Below are 15,842 nucleotides of genomic sequence, written 5' to 3'. Positions count from 1 at the left end.
TTGCACTTACCTTATTTCGGTAGAAAAGGTATAAGCTGATTGACTGTAAGAAGCGGCAACGCCGAAGTGTAGCAATACACATATTTACTTTTCGGAAGAAAACTTTGCGTAAAAATGAGTTCCCTGGTGGGAAAAATGTAGATGATTATGCTAACGATGTGGTCCAAAACAATTTCACATGAAACTTATATCTTTCTGTGTAATGTTAAATAATAGTAGTTTTTGTTTCCAAAATTAGAAATACTTGTTTCAAGTATAGGCTAGAGTGTATCTGAAACAATACGTCAGAACAATGGCTGATGAACACAAATGTCTAGCTATTAGTAAAAAAATCCATAGACTCCCAAAATCCTCACAGACATGATATAGTATCGCATAAATAGTGCAAGCACATAAAAAATGATTCTCCAGCGCATTTCTGACGAGGAGGAAAAACCCCGTCATACCATGGCCGAGCGTCGAAACGGTCCGAACGTGAGTAGCTTTACATGTTTTTTTCTGCATTTGTAGTGAGCTTTCGCGGTACGGGCTCTCACACTACACGTTCAGTGTATAAAATGCTCTCGTAAAAGTTTGCCAGAGCGAATCGCACGTTAAGGGCGAACAACAAAACAGGGCTGAACATAAATCATACCCCAGAGGTGTACGAAACAGCACTCTGGCCCGGCGAAGCTGCTTGTTCAGCGGAAAACCCCTCATGAACTGCAACAATATTTTCTCCTGAGTATGTTTACCCATACCGAGGCTCATGCACGTAGTTCGATTTGTTCTAGTTTGGAGAAGGATTAGCAGACTCATCATAAACCATTTCCGAGCATCCACTGAGAGTGCACACAAAAATTTCAGATGTGTTTTGGGTAAGAAAACACAACGAATCGTGCAGTAAAATAGCACGAGTTAGTGGAGCAGGCAAACGTACATGCACCGAAAAGCTTCCCCCAAGGAGAGCTTTTGCAAAATGTCGGAGAGAATTGCAAAACTCGCTGAACAAAGAGCAGCACGGAAAGGACATTAGTGGCATCGTTGCTTCTGGAGCGTCTGAGTCAGAACATTCAAAGCATCGTAGAAGCTGGGTAGGGCAAGGCAAGTGTCCCATGTTTATTAGCGTCCACTTTATCCGGTGTGGAGTGCAATAGATGTGTCAGACTCGATCTGTAACAGTAGTGTGATTCTAAAGTAATACGCTTTTTTTCTGCACCGTCAAAGGAATCTCTTTTACTAGCGTAGCAGGCAGTCTTGACAGCACCAATACGACGTACTTGTAGGGATTCTAGTGTTGGTGGTGTAGTTTTACGTCGAGATGATGCTATAGCTGCGCCGCAGACGCCGGTTTGTCTGGAGCACGATGAGTCACCGCCGGAAGTAGACATCGTCGTCAGCTTCGTCGGCTGGTCGAAGGCTTTTGTCAGATCTTTGCTACAAGCTCAGTTCGTTACCATCAGCTCGTGCGCGAAGGTGTGCCACCAGCACTATATGTTTTTTTGAGTGAATTTTTATGGCTTTTTGCCTGCAGTTAGGAGCTAAGTAGTGAGACAAACCTGCTAGAGTCTGATTAGGTGCAACCGAATCCAAAGATATCAATATCATTGGACTGTGATTTTTGTTTTACTGAAGCCATGTTGTTGATTTTTCGCAGTGTCGCGGGTGTGAGTGAGCTTGTTGGCAAGAAAAGCCATTGCAAATCGATAAACGGACACTGAGCTCTGCTCTACAAACACGATACATTAATTTCCAGTTCTGGTGTTTTCAGCACAATCAAACACTAAATCATATAGTATTGTGTGAGATGATGCTTTAGAACGTGTTTGCCAAACAGTTCAAATTACCGACGAGTATATCCTATTTCGCATTGATCCGGCTTAGATCAGTTTTCATTCGGCGTGTTTGAAAACTTAGGACAAAGTGGCGTACTACGGGCACCGGTTGCAGTATCGTACCGCACTGTTGTCGTTGTGTTTACTGATAAACACAATCAATAGTGTGCTACTCGATGTGCTGATCAGGCTAAACCTGCTTACTACCGGCCTGATACTGACGATAAAAATAGGTACCGATTCTATGGTCACGATGGGACTGAAAGGAACCAACATTTTCATAGGTTAGTGTTCAAACCGTCAAAGTGTTTCAAAATTGAAGCCGGTACATTATATTGCTGTTGATTAAAAATTATCAACAAATACTACTTTTTATTAAAAATAAAATTAAAAACTACACTTATTTCTGCACATCGTAACAGTACATTTCTCTCTGTTTGTTTAATAATACAAAAATGTGTTGTTACTTTGAATGAATGGATGAACACACAACACAAAACCTTGAAAATGCATAGAGAAAATGTATGGAAATTGTGCTCGATACATTACACATACAAAAACATTTCATTATGAACCCAAAACGTGCATAGCCCGGTTCAAAATGTACCAAAATTGGGCAATATTCCAATAACTGGCAAAGTAGTTTGCAGTGATTTATTTGTAAAACAATATTTATGACAATGAACTTCTCTTTTATATAAATAGTCATCGTAAAGAAACCCACATAGTACAAATTAATCATTCAAAATTTTAGTGTGAATTGTGCATATTTACCTTTTCTAAAGATAATAGACAATTTGACTACATGACAACAATGGCCATTTTAACAATTTATGAGTCCATTTGAAGAGATAAAAACAATATTTACCTAATTCAACATGGCGTGCATTTGTGTGCATTTGTGTGCCTCTTTTTTCTATTTGGTACAGCAACTGTAGTCGGTAGAGGAGGGTCTTAGATACAAATGGGCATTGCTTTTAGTGATTTGATTGGTTTAACCATATCATGATAGTCAGTATTTAACATTATATTGAACAACTATAATGTAGTTAAAAATATGTGGTTGTTTTTTTGCGATATTTGTCACTTTGGAAGGTTGACATGCCTACCTTTATAGCCGTTCGAGACTTAATTCATTACCACGCAGCCGGATAAGTCAATCCTTGCTACCGGGGGACGGTCCTTTCTAGGTTTGAATCCATGACGGGCATGTTATTTCGTCGTTAGAGTTGATGATTATGAGACAGTTCATATAGGGACGCCCCATATTTCAGCCCCTATGTTAGTCATATGGAAGTTAGTCATAGCTTAGCCACCTTTTTTAGTCCTAAAATGTGTTTTTTTCTTCAGAAAATATGTTGGAAAAAGACACTATTAAATACTTATACACTATCTAAAACAACAAAAAGAAATCAATTCTCAACCAACACAATTTTCTCCGATCCAGATTAATTGCAGATAATTAATTTATGATTATCTTTCCTTCTCGTTTCAGGTAAGACGCGGCTCGTTAGTAGTTGAATGTTGTCAGGTGATATTTTGATCCGTCAACCTTTGAGTGTGGCCTTGCTGCCGCCACCCTCATTAATAGAGTTTTGTAAAATTATGGCGGCAATTGCAACGCTTGCCAATCAGCAAAATATCGACGATGATGACATTTTCCTAGGTAAATGATTGTGCTTAATAGAGATTGACGTTTTCCGCTGTTCAATGATTCCTGTAAGCACTGCCGGAATTGTGTCATTTTTTTGGGTTTTCTTGTTGCATACACATGCTTTTGCTGTGCCACTTTGAAATACTGTACGAAAATTATTTCAAAAATGTGTACTTGTTTAAAAACTCTATTAAGTGTTGTTAGCTTTGTTTGCTTTTGCTGTTATTGATCATGTTGTTGTATGTATTTATTTATGTTGTTAAATGTAACCTTTTGGAAAAAAATCAATCTGTTTAAATGCTTTTGCATCAGCTTTCGTATTAGTAAAAATGTAAAGAGCTCCGAATTATTCAGAATATCTTATCTCGTACCGCAATCGAACACGTTTTGCCGAAAAGAAACATCGGACGAAAGTCCATTTTGGCATTCACCATTGCTTTGCTAGTGCTTTCCTTCACATAACACTTAACCCAAAAGTGGGTGCGTTCCTCCTTGGGACGTTCGCTTGGGCCAACCGAACGTATGCCGAAAGTGTTTACATGTCCATGAACACATCTGTACAACGAACATGACGGGGTTTACCCACCCGTGTAGAGGTCAGCAGCAGCACTCCCCATGAATGTTCGACAAGCGTTTCTGACTTGCTGGAGGATTATTAGATTAGAGCAGAATTAGTTTTATGGTGTTTATTTTTGGCTCGTGAAAGTGTGCTTTTATTGCATTTTAATTTATTTATTCCCTCCACCAAGTGAATGTCCAAGTGAAACAAGGACTAGCTGTGTCGTAAAGTGAATCGTGCAAGGATGGTGCGGTTACTACCCTATTCGATCACACCACAAATCGCATGGCTGACCTCATTACAAGCTGACGGATGAGGTTAAACTGTTTTGTGAAGTTGTTGTACGACACCAGTTCCAGCTATTTGATGTTTGCATTTGAAATGAAAATCCGGTGTAGTCAGAAGTGAGTTAGTAGTATCATTGAAAAATTACGAGGTTAATGACTTCTTACTGATTAAACACTGTTTACATAGTATCTTTAAAGCATTCAGAACACTCGTTGCAAATAAATATGATGTTTAATTACGTTGTTGAAACAAACTATCATCATATTAAAGGGTGTTCTTAAATTAGCCTTAAAGTTTAATCATTTTTTGAATAATCGATACTTCAAAGAAAGAAATGTATCGTATTTCTAACTCGTCAGACTCTCGTTATCTTTTATATAGTTGTTGAAACCTTCTGAAAAGGTTGAAACCTTTCTTGAGTTAGGACAGTCAGGACTAGAAGCCGGAATTGTGATGACTATACTACGGACCATGTCTATCATGTTATGTGATGAAATTGAAGTAGTTCATCCATCTAGTTCCAGTGACTAACCAACCAGCGTGAAATATAATATACCAACTATAATGTACTAATGACATTCATTAAAATAACGTGATAGTGAAGAGTAAAGGTGCAGCGATCGTTAACATAGGATACTACAAAATATCTGTACTTGCTTTTGCGTTATGGCAAAATATGACTCCCAATGCCATGATAGAAGATATACCCGTGCTATGCTAGTCGAATGACGGTCATTCTATCATCCCCAAGCAACATTAGCTGTCTCGGTGCTCCTTCTGCACCGTAACTGGATGAATAACACCTTGCGCTTATCACACTGACGGATGTTCAACAGTGACTGAAGACTAAACTTTCGTCATTACCGGTCGTAAATGAATGCCCCCCACGATGGCAAGCTGAACCGGAACCTTTAACGGATTTGGTGAAAAACTGTAAGGAAGCGTTGGAACGTGGGCTTAAAATATGCAATCAATGAAAACATAGACAGCTGTTTTCTGAAAGCCTAAAAATGCCTTTTTCTCGCGATGGGAGGCAAATTCAAATGCTTCCATTTCGCCGCAGCAATCGTTTCAGAAACTTAAAATTCATACGGGTTTTTCCAATCCCGTGCCCGTGTAACGGTGGTTGTTTTCCAATTGAGCAAACATTTCCCCCTTTCCAAAAGCACGTTTGGCATTTTTTTCACGTTATATTCGTTACCATCTTGTCAGATAAAAAAAAACATATTCAGACTGAGGTAGACTTGAGACGCTATAGCAAAAACCTTCCGCAGCCGTGCCATTTACAGTCGGTCAAACCATCAGGGGCGTAGGGCCGTGAGCGTAAGACGGCTTGACTGCCACACTTTTATGATTCAGATTTCATTACACGTGCGTCACTTTTATGACGCCTGACGCCTGTTGTCGGCCTGCCAGCAGTTGATGGTAAGTTTTCCGACTTCCACGTTTCAGGTGCGCATCGGGGCAATTTATGCCGCCGGCAATATTTAGCTAAACTGGTGGAAAAGAAGAACGATCACGGCTTGCAGCAATGGTGTTCGTGGAGTCTTATAGGGCAACCATCCACAACGTGCAGTGTTGCCGCCTGTTCCCGTTTGTGCTGGCGAACAGATTCTCTTCGGTTTACTTATTGGCGACCTTTGCAAAGAGAAAGAATAAGGTCCTTTTACTGTGTGTGTGTGCGCGTTCAAATGCCTGCCCGCCGCTATTGCAAAAGCGTCTGAAAGTGGTTGGAAAATTGATCCGTTTTTCCATGCTCGGTTTGGTTTATCGGTGGCACTAAAAGTACAAGCGACACCGAAGAGAAAATCGATCAACAACCAGTTGTTTAGAAACGTTTACAGCGAGACAGAATTAGGAGACACGCACTCCTGGTACCAGTATTGGTTTCGTTTACAGGTGTTTGATAAAAGCAAAATATCACCAATTAAGAATGAAATGTCATTTGCTTTCTCTTATGAGTATGTATGAGTCATTGCTTGGTTAGATGTTTTTAATAAAAAAACTTTGAACTATTTTTTGCCTCATTTACCTCTCAGGTTGTTGGGTTAAATTAGTAATGCATACACAAGTTCTTGCTACAAATGGAGATCAATAAACAGTTAATTTTCAGAAAGGTTTCCATTCTTATTTTTCAGTGGGTTAAATTGAATAAAGTTGAACAAAAAAAAATGGTTTTCTAATTTATTAAACTCTTAGGTGTTTGTAAAAGCCATTGATTAATTTAAAGCTTCTTTTCTACAGCTATCTGAATTCTTATTACTTCATAAATATAAAATGATAAAAATTTAGTTTAACAACAACTTTGCATTACAATTACATTCGCAAAGAATCTTTTTTTCACCAAGTTTGATTTTTTTTGCAAAGTATAAAATTCATTTTTTCTGTAAGAAAAGTTGTATGCCCATTTCGCCAGTAGTTTTTGTTCTCTGTGTACGATGTGGCAATATTTGTTATGCATGTTTACGAAGTGTCCGTTATGTTTTTGTTTTCGTGATGACAAACAAATCTGTTGATGTGGAATACTTTGTTTTGTTATTAATTTGTTTTTATTGTTTTTGTAAAAAATATATACTGCTTTTTTTAGTTTATTCATTTTGAATTAATTCATAAGTGAAATATCTAGTTTTCAAACATAAAACATGACGAGCTAACCGTCCTTATATCTGCAATACAACTGCTAACAAAATGCAAGCTTACGCAAACAAGTGGAAATTAGAATGCGTTTTGTGCGGATTAGCGAAACGATGTAATTGGGATGGACTTGCGATTCTTAATTGTACGACTCCACTAAATCCTAGGTGATTATTTTTGTACACAAAAACTTGTTATACCGCCGTTTGTTGTTTTGCGCGGTACAATTGGCAAATTGTTGTTGGTAGCTGATCCCATTCAATATAGACCGCCCGCCGAAGGAACTATTTTGCGACCTACGATTTTTCCAGACCATTGTTTAGAGCTTGTGGCCGCTTTTTCTTTTCATCATGGAGTTTTTCTTTCAACGATAGTAGAAAATCTAGTTTCCCAGCTAATGGACACTTTATGGTACAAAACTCGATCGACTCGAAAACTAAAAAGTATATAATGTTGAAAAACAAGTACAAGAAAAGTGTTATATTTACACAACAATTATACGACAATTATAAACAATTCATTAATACGTTAAATTGGATTGAATGATTTAAATCGCATTGCCAATTGGATCCTCTATCAAAGAAGTTTTTTATTACTCTAAATTCTAAGAGTGATATTGTGAATTAATTCAATGAGATTATGAATATTTAACTCTCTTTCTTATTCCCTTAATCTCTCGTTTTCGTGCGACTATTCTTATAACTAGTGCTGATCGACTAAAAGCGTTCGCAAGATAGCGTACTAACTTTAAACTAAACTTCTAAAAGAATTTAAAAGAGTCTTAGATCACAAATGTTTTAATTTACTGTTAATATAATTCGTGTCAAGACACACAGTTTGATTGCAAATGATTTATTACTACGCATTCACTGCAATAATCCGTCCCCGGATGATCGACAATTTACTGTATTTGTTTTTAAAAACAACTTGTTACATGAAACATGTAACGCGGTAATGGCGAGATTAATTTTGGTTTATACATTTACAGGTTTTTAATAATGTATTAAAGATGTTGGAGCATTCTATGCACTCCCCATATAAGTGATAAGTGTAAGCTCTTATTATACAGCTGATTATTGTCTAGAATACAAATTTCCGTATGATTTTTGTTTGGGCAAAATATTGTTTAAATAAATTTTAGATTTTTATTTAAAAAAATCCAAAAGTATATGATTGCCATAACAAAAACAATAATCGATAACTAGGTGATGCTATTTTTAAAAGGTGCAGTGTACAAGAATAATATTTGGTAAAAATCAATATTTATTTCACCTCATTTCTTGTCAACAAGTAACATTGATGATGTTGGTTTAAGAACAAGAAATCCAATTCAAAAATTGGTAAGATTTTGGATCCTACTAGCCGTGTACCTCATTTAAATAACAATTTGTTCCTCTTATCGATGATAACTAGACAGTTCCTATTCAGCGTGGTGTTACTGTACTTTCAAAATAAACAGAAACAGTACATATTAGAAAAACGATGAAGACTAGGACAAATATACATCAATTTCACAATTACGTTAAATGCTAATATGTTAAACTAATACACAAATGCTGGACAGTGATTGAATGTTACGCCCATAAGTTTGCTGCTGGCTTTTAATTTCACAAGATTTGGTTGTTTTGTTCTACCTACTACCATTTATTTCCTTTGTCACTACAGAAAATGGTCTTTTGAGTTACGAAAACCCCAACTATCATATGGATCCTCAGCGAATGGAACGCAATTCTCATCTGTACGAGGAAATCATTTCTGAATTGCAGCAGCAGGGTACACTACGACCGATTGCGGGCGTACAGAATGGTTCGCAAATGATCGGCAACAACCGCAAGGGTTACGGAATGCTTGACCTTGGCACAATGGGCGTAGAGCTGAAGGGCGGTGCAGACGAAAGGTAGCTATTTTGAATTTCCATCGGCGTGCGTTGCCTTCCAGCATCTTCAGCATTGATAATGTGTTCTGGCTGTTTGACAGTTCCCCGAAGGAAAAGAAAACGTTGCTTAGCGACACGTCTCCGAACGAGTCGAAAACGCAGAAAGATCAGGAACCGGAGCATGGCGAAAAAACGCAAGAGATTCAACACATTCCCGGCACGCTCAATTCGGACGACCTGTACGCGTTGCCGAACAAGCGGAAACAGACCGAGGTAGGGGAAGTGCCACCGGAAGAGGACGACGCTGACGACGACGAGCCGGACGGAGACGGTGCGAGGGATGGCGAGGAGAAAGGAAAGCGGGAAGATATCGACGCAATCGAAGACAAGGACAAAACAAACGATCTACCACCGGGCTGGGAGAAACACGAGGGTAGGTGAACATGTAGTTACTCTTTCGGTGGAGCAGCGAACAAAACTTCTATTCATGCTTTAATGATAATACACAGACAATGGAGGTGCTTACTACTGGCATATCAAATCTGGCACCATCCAGCGCGAACCGCCTGTGTGGCCAAAGGACGCTAGCAGTCGTGAATTGAAGACACCCAGCATTCCCATACCGCGAAGTATACAGAATTCCTCCTTCACCCAGGCCTTGAACAATCTGTACGGCAATCCGAAGGAAGGCAATGGCGCTAGTGGCAACAGCAAATCCGCCCTCTACGACAGTATGACGTCCTCCGTCACCAGAAGTAGCACCAGCTCGGCATTGGATCAGGAAGACGAGCGACGCCGCCGGGAGGATGTGGCGTTGAAGTGAGTGTCGAGTTTAAATGCCTGCGTAAAGTTTGAAAGGCTCCATAAACATACGCACGTGGTTTTCGATTTCCTTTACTTTTTGCATCTAGGCGACGAAGCTTCCCTCTCAAATCTGATACAGATCGACCAATTCGGTTTGCGGTGCGTTCGCTTGGTTGGGTCGAGATTGCGGAAGAAGATTTAACACCGGAACGCTCATCCAAAGCCGTTAATAAATGCATCGTTGATCTGTCCTTAGGGCGCAACGATATGCTCGACGTAGTGGGGCGCTGGGGTGATGTAGGTCAACAGTACTGAAAAATGTGCTGCGGAAATGTTACTAACTATTTGTTTTCTTGTGCCCCTTAGGGTAAAGATTTGTTCATGGACCTTGACGAAGGCGCACTGAAGTTGATAGATCCGGAAAATTTGACAATATTAAACTCACAGCCAATTCACACGATACGCGTATGGGGTGTCGGACGTGATAATGGCCGGTAAGTGCAATTCTGACGAGGACGTAGCTCAGATCAGGCATTAGGGATTTTTTATTAGGCTTACAGCAATTCGGTACCCATCACCGATAGCATCGGATATGACCAACAATCGCCACTCATACACCCATGAGATTCACGTGCAACGAAAACGGTTCCTTTATTTCTGTATTTATTTTGTAATGTATACGCTCATCTTGTTGTGTTGCTATCTGCGTTGGTTGTTCTTTTGTGAGTTTACTTTTTTGTTGTATTCTATCACGATTTCCTAAACATCTTGCTTGCTGTTCTTACTCACAACACGTTGCTCCTTCCTCCTGGCGTTGTTTTCCATCTCTTTACTGTTATCGATTTTCTCGTTTTCTATACATGTTTTTCTTTTCCGTTTTCATTTCTACGTACCGGCGTTTTATTGATGGCGACGATGATAATGATGATGGTGGTAACGATGCACGACACCACACTTATACGATATAAACACAAACACAACTCGCGTATCTGAACGATGCGGACGTTTTGTCCGGTTTGCAGTGAAAGGTAAATTAATGGAATCGAGCCATAAGTACGTAACGTCTCGCACCCATATCAACCCGGAGGGTCCTTGCTACACGCAGCAGTGAGCTCCCCCGAGATACGCGAGATACGAGTTTAGGAATGGAAAGCAATCGATAGCGTTAAAGCAATAAGTAAACCCACGGCGTATAGCTCCGATTGTATTTGTGTGTTTTTGTGTTCTTTTCGCTTTCATTGCAGGGATTTTGCGTATGTTGCGCGTGATCGTCTCACCAGAATACACATGTGTCACGTGTTTCGCTGTGAAACTGCTGCCAGGACGATTGCAAATACGCTCAGGTACACAGTCATATTTCGTGCCGTTAGATGGATTGGCACTTTTGTAGCGAAGTTAGGTTGTAACCACACATTGAACTGTTTCCCATTTGCAGAGATATTTGTAAGCGAATAATGATCGAACGTTCCCTCCAACTCGATGCAAATGGATCCAACATGAACAGCACACGGTGCGCTATACGTCCCACGGATCTACCGACTGAAAACCGACGCTGGATACGACACCGTAGGTTTTGCTAGTTGCCGAAATGTGATTCGAGCTGTTATCTGATTTTTTTCGAATTCCGTTTCCTATAGCACAATCATTCCCTACTCCAATGGAAGAACCGAAGAAAGTATTACGGGCACAGTACGTTGGCTGTGTGGAAGTAAACCAACCGACCGGAATGGAGGTGCTGAATGATGCCATCGATAAACTGACTTCCTGCACGCTACCAGAAAACTGGGACTCTGTAAATGTCGCAGTAGCTCCTAGTATGATTAGCGTCAACTCTTCGGTTAGTGTTCTCCAGTCAATAGGATTAGTGTGTCACATTTTCTAACCTATGCATTTCTCATTACATCCATGCAGGATCCTGATGGACGCTTGCTTAGCGAATGTCGTGTACGGTACTTAAGCTTCTTGGGTATTGGTAAAAATGTGCAGCAGTGCGCATTCATCATGCACACTGCACAGGATAAGTTTGTAGCACATGTATTTTACTGTGAACCAACAAGCGGACCACTTTGCAAAACGATAGAAGCCGCTTGTAAGGTAAGGGTATAGGCGTTTGTGATTTTTGTACTGAAACTACACTAATTCTGCACTTTTTTTTATTTTTTTCTGCAGTTGCGTTACCAAAAATGTTTGGATGCTCACCCTGAAGGCAGCGGCCGTTACTCAGCCGATTCGCAAACGCCAGGAAAGGGAATTGGTGCGACTTTAAAAAACTTGATGAGCTCGTTCTCGCTTAAAAAGGATAAGGTCAGTTCCTGAGAACGAGCCAGATCTCTGCAGGTAAGATTGCTTTTACACCGTAGTTTGACACTTAAATGTACATCTTTCGTGTGTAGTGTGTGATTTGGTGTGTGTATTTTTCCTCCATTTCAGGAAATCTGGCCACTTCCTCCAGAGAGGGAAGTTATTCCGCATCGGCATCTGCAATCGCCATTGATCAGCAAGAAAATTTTTGAGCATCCGAACAGTCCTTAGCATTCGATGCTGCCAGTAGCCTGGCAAAAGATAAACTTAGTCAAATACAGCAACAACCAACGCCGGAAAACTACTTCTGGCAAGGGTTTAGGAGCGGCAGAGCCACACTCGAGTGTAGCGATCGACGATAACCAACCGAAACCGGCAAATATAAACCATGAGGCCAATCAAGCTGCTATCGATACGATTAATGACGGTAGTATTAAGACGCTTGATTCCGTCATGGAAGAATCATTTGGAAACTGCTCGGACTGGCAACAAGTTACTTAAGAAGAGCTGAATACACTTTTAATGCTACAGCCACTGGTGCATTATATAGCACCGCCAGACATAAGACGAAGGACAACGCATTAACCATTCTATATCAAACATGCATTCGCTTCAATGCGTGCTTGCTAAAGCAACGTTCGATATTGCTACACTTTCGCCTTGTCGCTGTATTGATGGAATTAGGAGAACGTTTGGTACATCACCCTAGTGCACTGTGAGCGTAGATCGCCCTGTAGATCCTACAACAAAGAATTTTGAACATTATTGGATGCATTTTGTAAAAGTGTGTCGTAGATCTTCTGTATGCGAGAGTTGGCTGCTGTGCGGTCGATATGCGTGAAACTAGATGATGGATCGCTTAGTTTACATTTGTAGCATTGCACGATCATTTCCATTAATGTTCAATGATTACGGCTGAACTGGCGGCAGTTTGTAATGTTGTTATACGCGTAATTGGCGCAGATTGACTATGCCGACAGGTAAATGTATCGCAAAAACGAGGATCGTGGAAGCACTAAGTTATCTACCGAAAGAAGGTAATGCGAACCACCTTGGCTTGGCTTCACAAGTGCTGCATGCTTGAGCATGAAATAGGCATGCTTATTTCTTGGGAAACTAAACTGTGTGATTCACAAATGTGTATACTCTAAGGAAGTTTACAGTTTTGTTTGCTTATACTAAAAGCAAAATGGGAGTGAAATTAATTTCAGTTTTGTATTGCTATTACGACAATGTTTCAGTTTGTTTTAGTGTCGACAACGTACGGATTCGAGCCGTAACGTAAATTTCCGCAATAAAATATGTTCTCAATGTCATCGAAATTCTCACGAGGGACAAGGTGGTAGATCAGGCAAAGAGCTTGCATTTCAAGCCTTTTAATTGTTTTCTTGTGCGTTTCTTTTTTTTATCTACATTTATTCATACTAACTCTATTCTTTAGAATAAAACATACCATTAGCGAATCGAAACTGCCGTTCAATTTAGATATATTTCCACGCTCGGTGTATATAAATTTACATTTCTATATTTTTGTAACAAAGCAGCAGTAATAAAAAAAGAAAGGAAACAGGGCAAGTTACACTTAAAGAGGTAAGCGAACTAAGAGCGGATGATCCGAAACCCTCATAATACAGATTTGAAAGTGATAGGGCCAAAGTTTCAGGGCAGCAACAAAAAAACAAGAAAAAATCACACACAATGCTATGTGCACCATGTAAATCAGTTTTAGAAAACTATGAAAACAGCTTGTGTAATGCCTTTTGCCTAGCGTGTACGTAAACCGATCCGTTGCTTTCCCTTAAAAAAAACAGTGATAGCTACCGCCTCAATGACTAAATATAGTAGTAGCGGTGCTGAACATACGAAAGAGATAATGACAAAACGATAGATATATCATTTTTGCTATATCACAGATTGCGTTTGCTTTAGGAACTATTCTAAATTTATAGCGAAACAAAATCGAAGGAATGAAGAAATGTGGATGGGTGAGAGTGAGGTGAAATTATGTGCAAAGAAAAATGAAATAGAGAATTGTGTTGAAGCGGGAAAAGTACAGTGGCAACCAAACAAACCAAAGGCTCGCAAATAGGATTTAGGGAGGATTTTTTTTAAAAGATACAAAATAATCTGCCCAGAAATAATCGTTTCCCTTCTCACAATTTTCAGTCGACGTTGAAGTTGTGGTACAAATTCGTCCTTTCAGTAACGTTCCTGTGTGATGTCTATTTGTATGCTTGGTTCCAGCATGCGAATATGCAAGTCCTACCGTTATGATCAATTGCGCTTAAAAACTGTTGAGGCTGTTTGATTTTCAAACATTTAGTTTAGTGTTTTCATTTATTAGTTTACTAACTAATCTACAACATCAACTATTTGTAGTGGGCTGGCTATAGAATACTTATGTCAAATCACAAATATCATCTCATTTATGTTTGTACCGTCATGTTTAATAATTTTATAGTCAATTAATCTGTATTTTTTAGTGAAACAAAGTCATGATCTTTGGAACGAGATAGTTTGATAGCTCCTTCCTATATTGTACTACATTGCATGGACCAATTGTGCTATATTCGATATACAGAGGAAACCCTTATTGACTCACTACACCGAAAACAAGAAATCAGGAATTTAAATGAAACAGAGAATATGCTGGCATGCTGGTTGCCTCCCCAAAATAGACAAACAAACCAAGCAAAGGAGGAAGAGAGTCGAGAAAAACGAGAGAAAAGCTTTTCTTAGCTGTATGTCTTGCTATATTTTTGTTGAAGCTTACACGTAGCATCCCGGTGAGAGGATACCGCATACCGCATACTCATGCAAAAAGCGACAAAGTAAAGATAGACAGCAGAATGAGAATCACATCGAGCTATTTTGTGCTACCAAAGAGATATAACGAAAATCTTGTAAACAAAATGTTACAAACATGAAACATTAGACATAATCGATACTAGGTAAAACAAAAACGGCTTGATAAAGCTTGCAAGAAACAATCGTGTATCACAATACAATACAATGAGAAAGAAATACTACCAACAGATGCTAATATCATGTAATTTTGCAGGTTTTTTGTATGACTAGCTATACCGAATTGTGAAATGACAACATTCCGTTCGTTCAAGATACTTTTCATCCACCGGTTTGTCAGGCATGAAACGATTTCTGTTTTGGTATAATTTAAATAAAGGGCTTGAACAAAATTATCCAAAAGCGTATGGTGTACTTGATTTGTGATTGGCCATTTTAGTGTCCCTTGCCATTATTTAATCGAATGTTGTATGCGCGAATGCAACTGTAAGAGTACAGTTAAACAGCCGTCCTTGCTAAATAAAACAAAAGAAGTGTTAAACAATTGTGATGGATTTTGTTAATGCTGAATGGCTGGGTCAACCTATTTTAATCTTTTTTTAAACACTATTTTTAAAACATTTGTAGGCCAGCTTATACGGCTTATACGTGCTGCGCTAAAAAATGCGCTAAAAGCATACGCTCTTGTGCATAAACGATTCGGTCAAAGCGAAACGCTTTCCCCATGAGATAATTCTTGTCCCACAAAACGTATGCATGGCGATGGGAAAAACACTTAACTATTATTTTTATCATAAAACCAATACTTGATTCACGATGTACAGACATCGGAATACATCCGATTAACAAATGTATCACTATCATATGGGAGCTGAAAGCTAAATTCGACAGTGCCGCTGCTATCGCTTGAACATTTTACGCTAACACCACAGACCAACTAGCTGAACTTTTGGAACGAACTGAACTGGCAAGATGAACCTACAGATGTAGTAGCAGTAACAAGGTAACACATAACAGCAGGATAAATAAACATACTAATGAGTTAGCGATTTTAAAACGGTTCAAAAGTGAATAGAAAAAAATGCAGATCAGCTAAACACTCGCGAA

At 39.3% G+C, this 15,842-nt stretch overlaps 1 protein-coding gene across 12 annotated transcripts in view; it reads left to right on the top strand.

The window, feature by feature from the left end:
- Window positions 1-15,285, top strand: part of LOC120900192 (protein Fe65 homolog) — a 35,039-nt gene extending 19,754 nt beyond the window's left edge. For 7 of the 12 annotated variants that reach the window (XM_040306871.1, XM_040306869.1, XM_040306873.1 and 4 more), the window contains 13 exons: window positions 3,310-3,480; window positions 8,615-8,846; window positions 8,927-9,258; window positions 9,335-9,644; window positions 9,737-9,926; window positions 9,996-10,123; window positions 10,652-10,657; window positions 10,874-10,972; window positions 11,065-11,195; window positions 11,267-11,466; window positions 11,541-11,723; window positions 11,799-11,966; window positions 12,060-15,285. In XM_040306871.1, the coding sequence (XP_040162805.1) occupies window positions 3,336-3,480; window positions 8,615-8,846; window positions 8,927-9,258; window positions 9,335-9,644; window positions 9,737-9,926; window positions 9,996-10,123; window positions 10,652-10,657; window positions 10,874-10,972; window positions 11,065-11,195; window positions 11,267-11,466; window positions 11,541-11,723; window positions 11,799-11,945 (2,103 nt within the window). In that variant the 5' untranslated portion in view covers window positions 3,310-3,335 and the 3' untranslated portion in view covers window positions 11,946-11,966; window positions 12,060-15,285. Of the gene's footprint in view, window positions 1-1,449; window positions 2,099-3,309; window positions 3,481-8,614; window positions 8,847-8,926; window positions 9,259-9,334; window positions 9,645-9,736; window positions 9,927-9,995; window positions 10,124-10,651; window positions 10,658-10,873; window positions 10,973-11,064; window positions 11,196-11,266; window positions 11,467-11,540; window positions 11,724-11,798; window positions 11,967-12,059 lie in introns of those variants that run through there. The other 5 variants (XM_040306878.1, XM_040306879.1, XM_040306877.1 and 2 more) reach the window with 3 other exon arrangements.
- Window positions 15,286-15,842: the final 557 nt, after the last annotated feature.

Source organism: Anopheles arabiensis, chromosome 3 (assembly GCF_016920715.1).
Source record: "Anopheles arabiensis isolate DONGOLA chromosome 3, AaraD3, whole genome shotgun sequence".
NCBI lineage: Eukaryota > Metazoa > Arthropoda > Insecta > Diptera > Culicidae > Anopheles > Anopheles arabiensis.
Note: the sequence above shows the minus strand (reverse complement) of the source record. Positions and strands in the feature narration are given on the sequence as shown.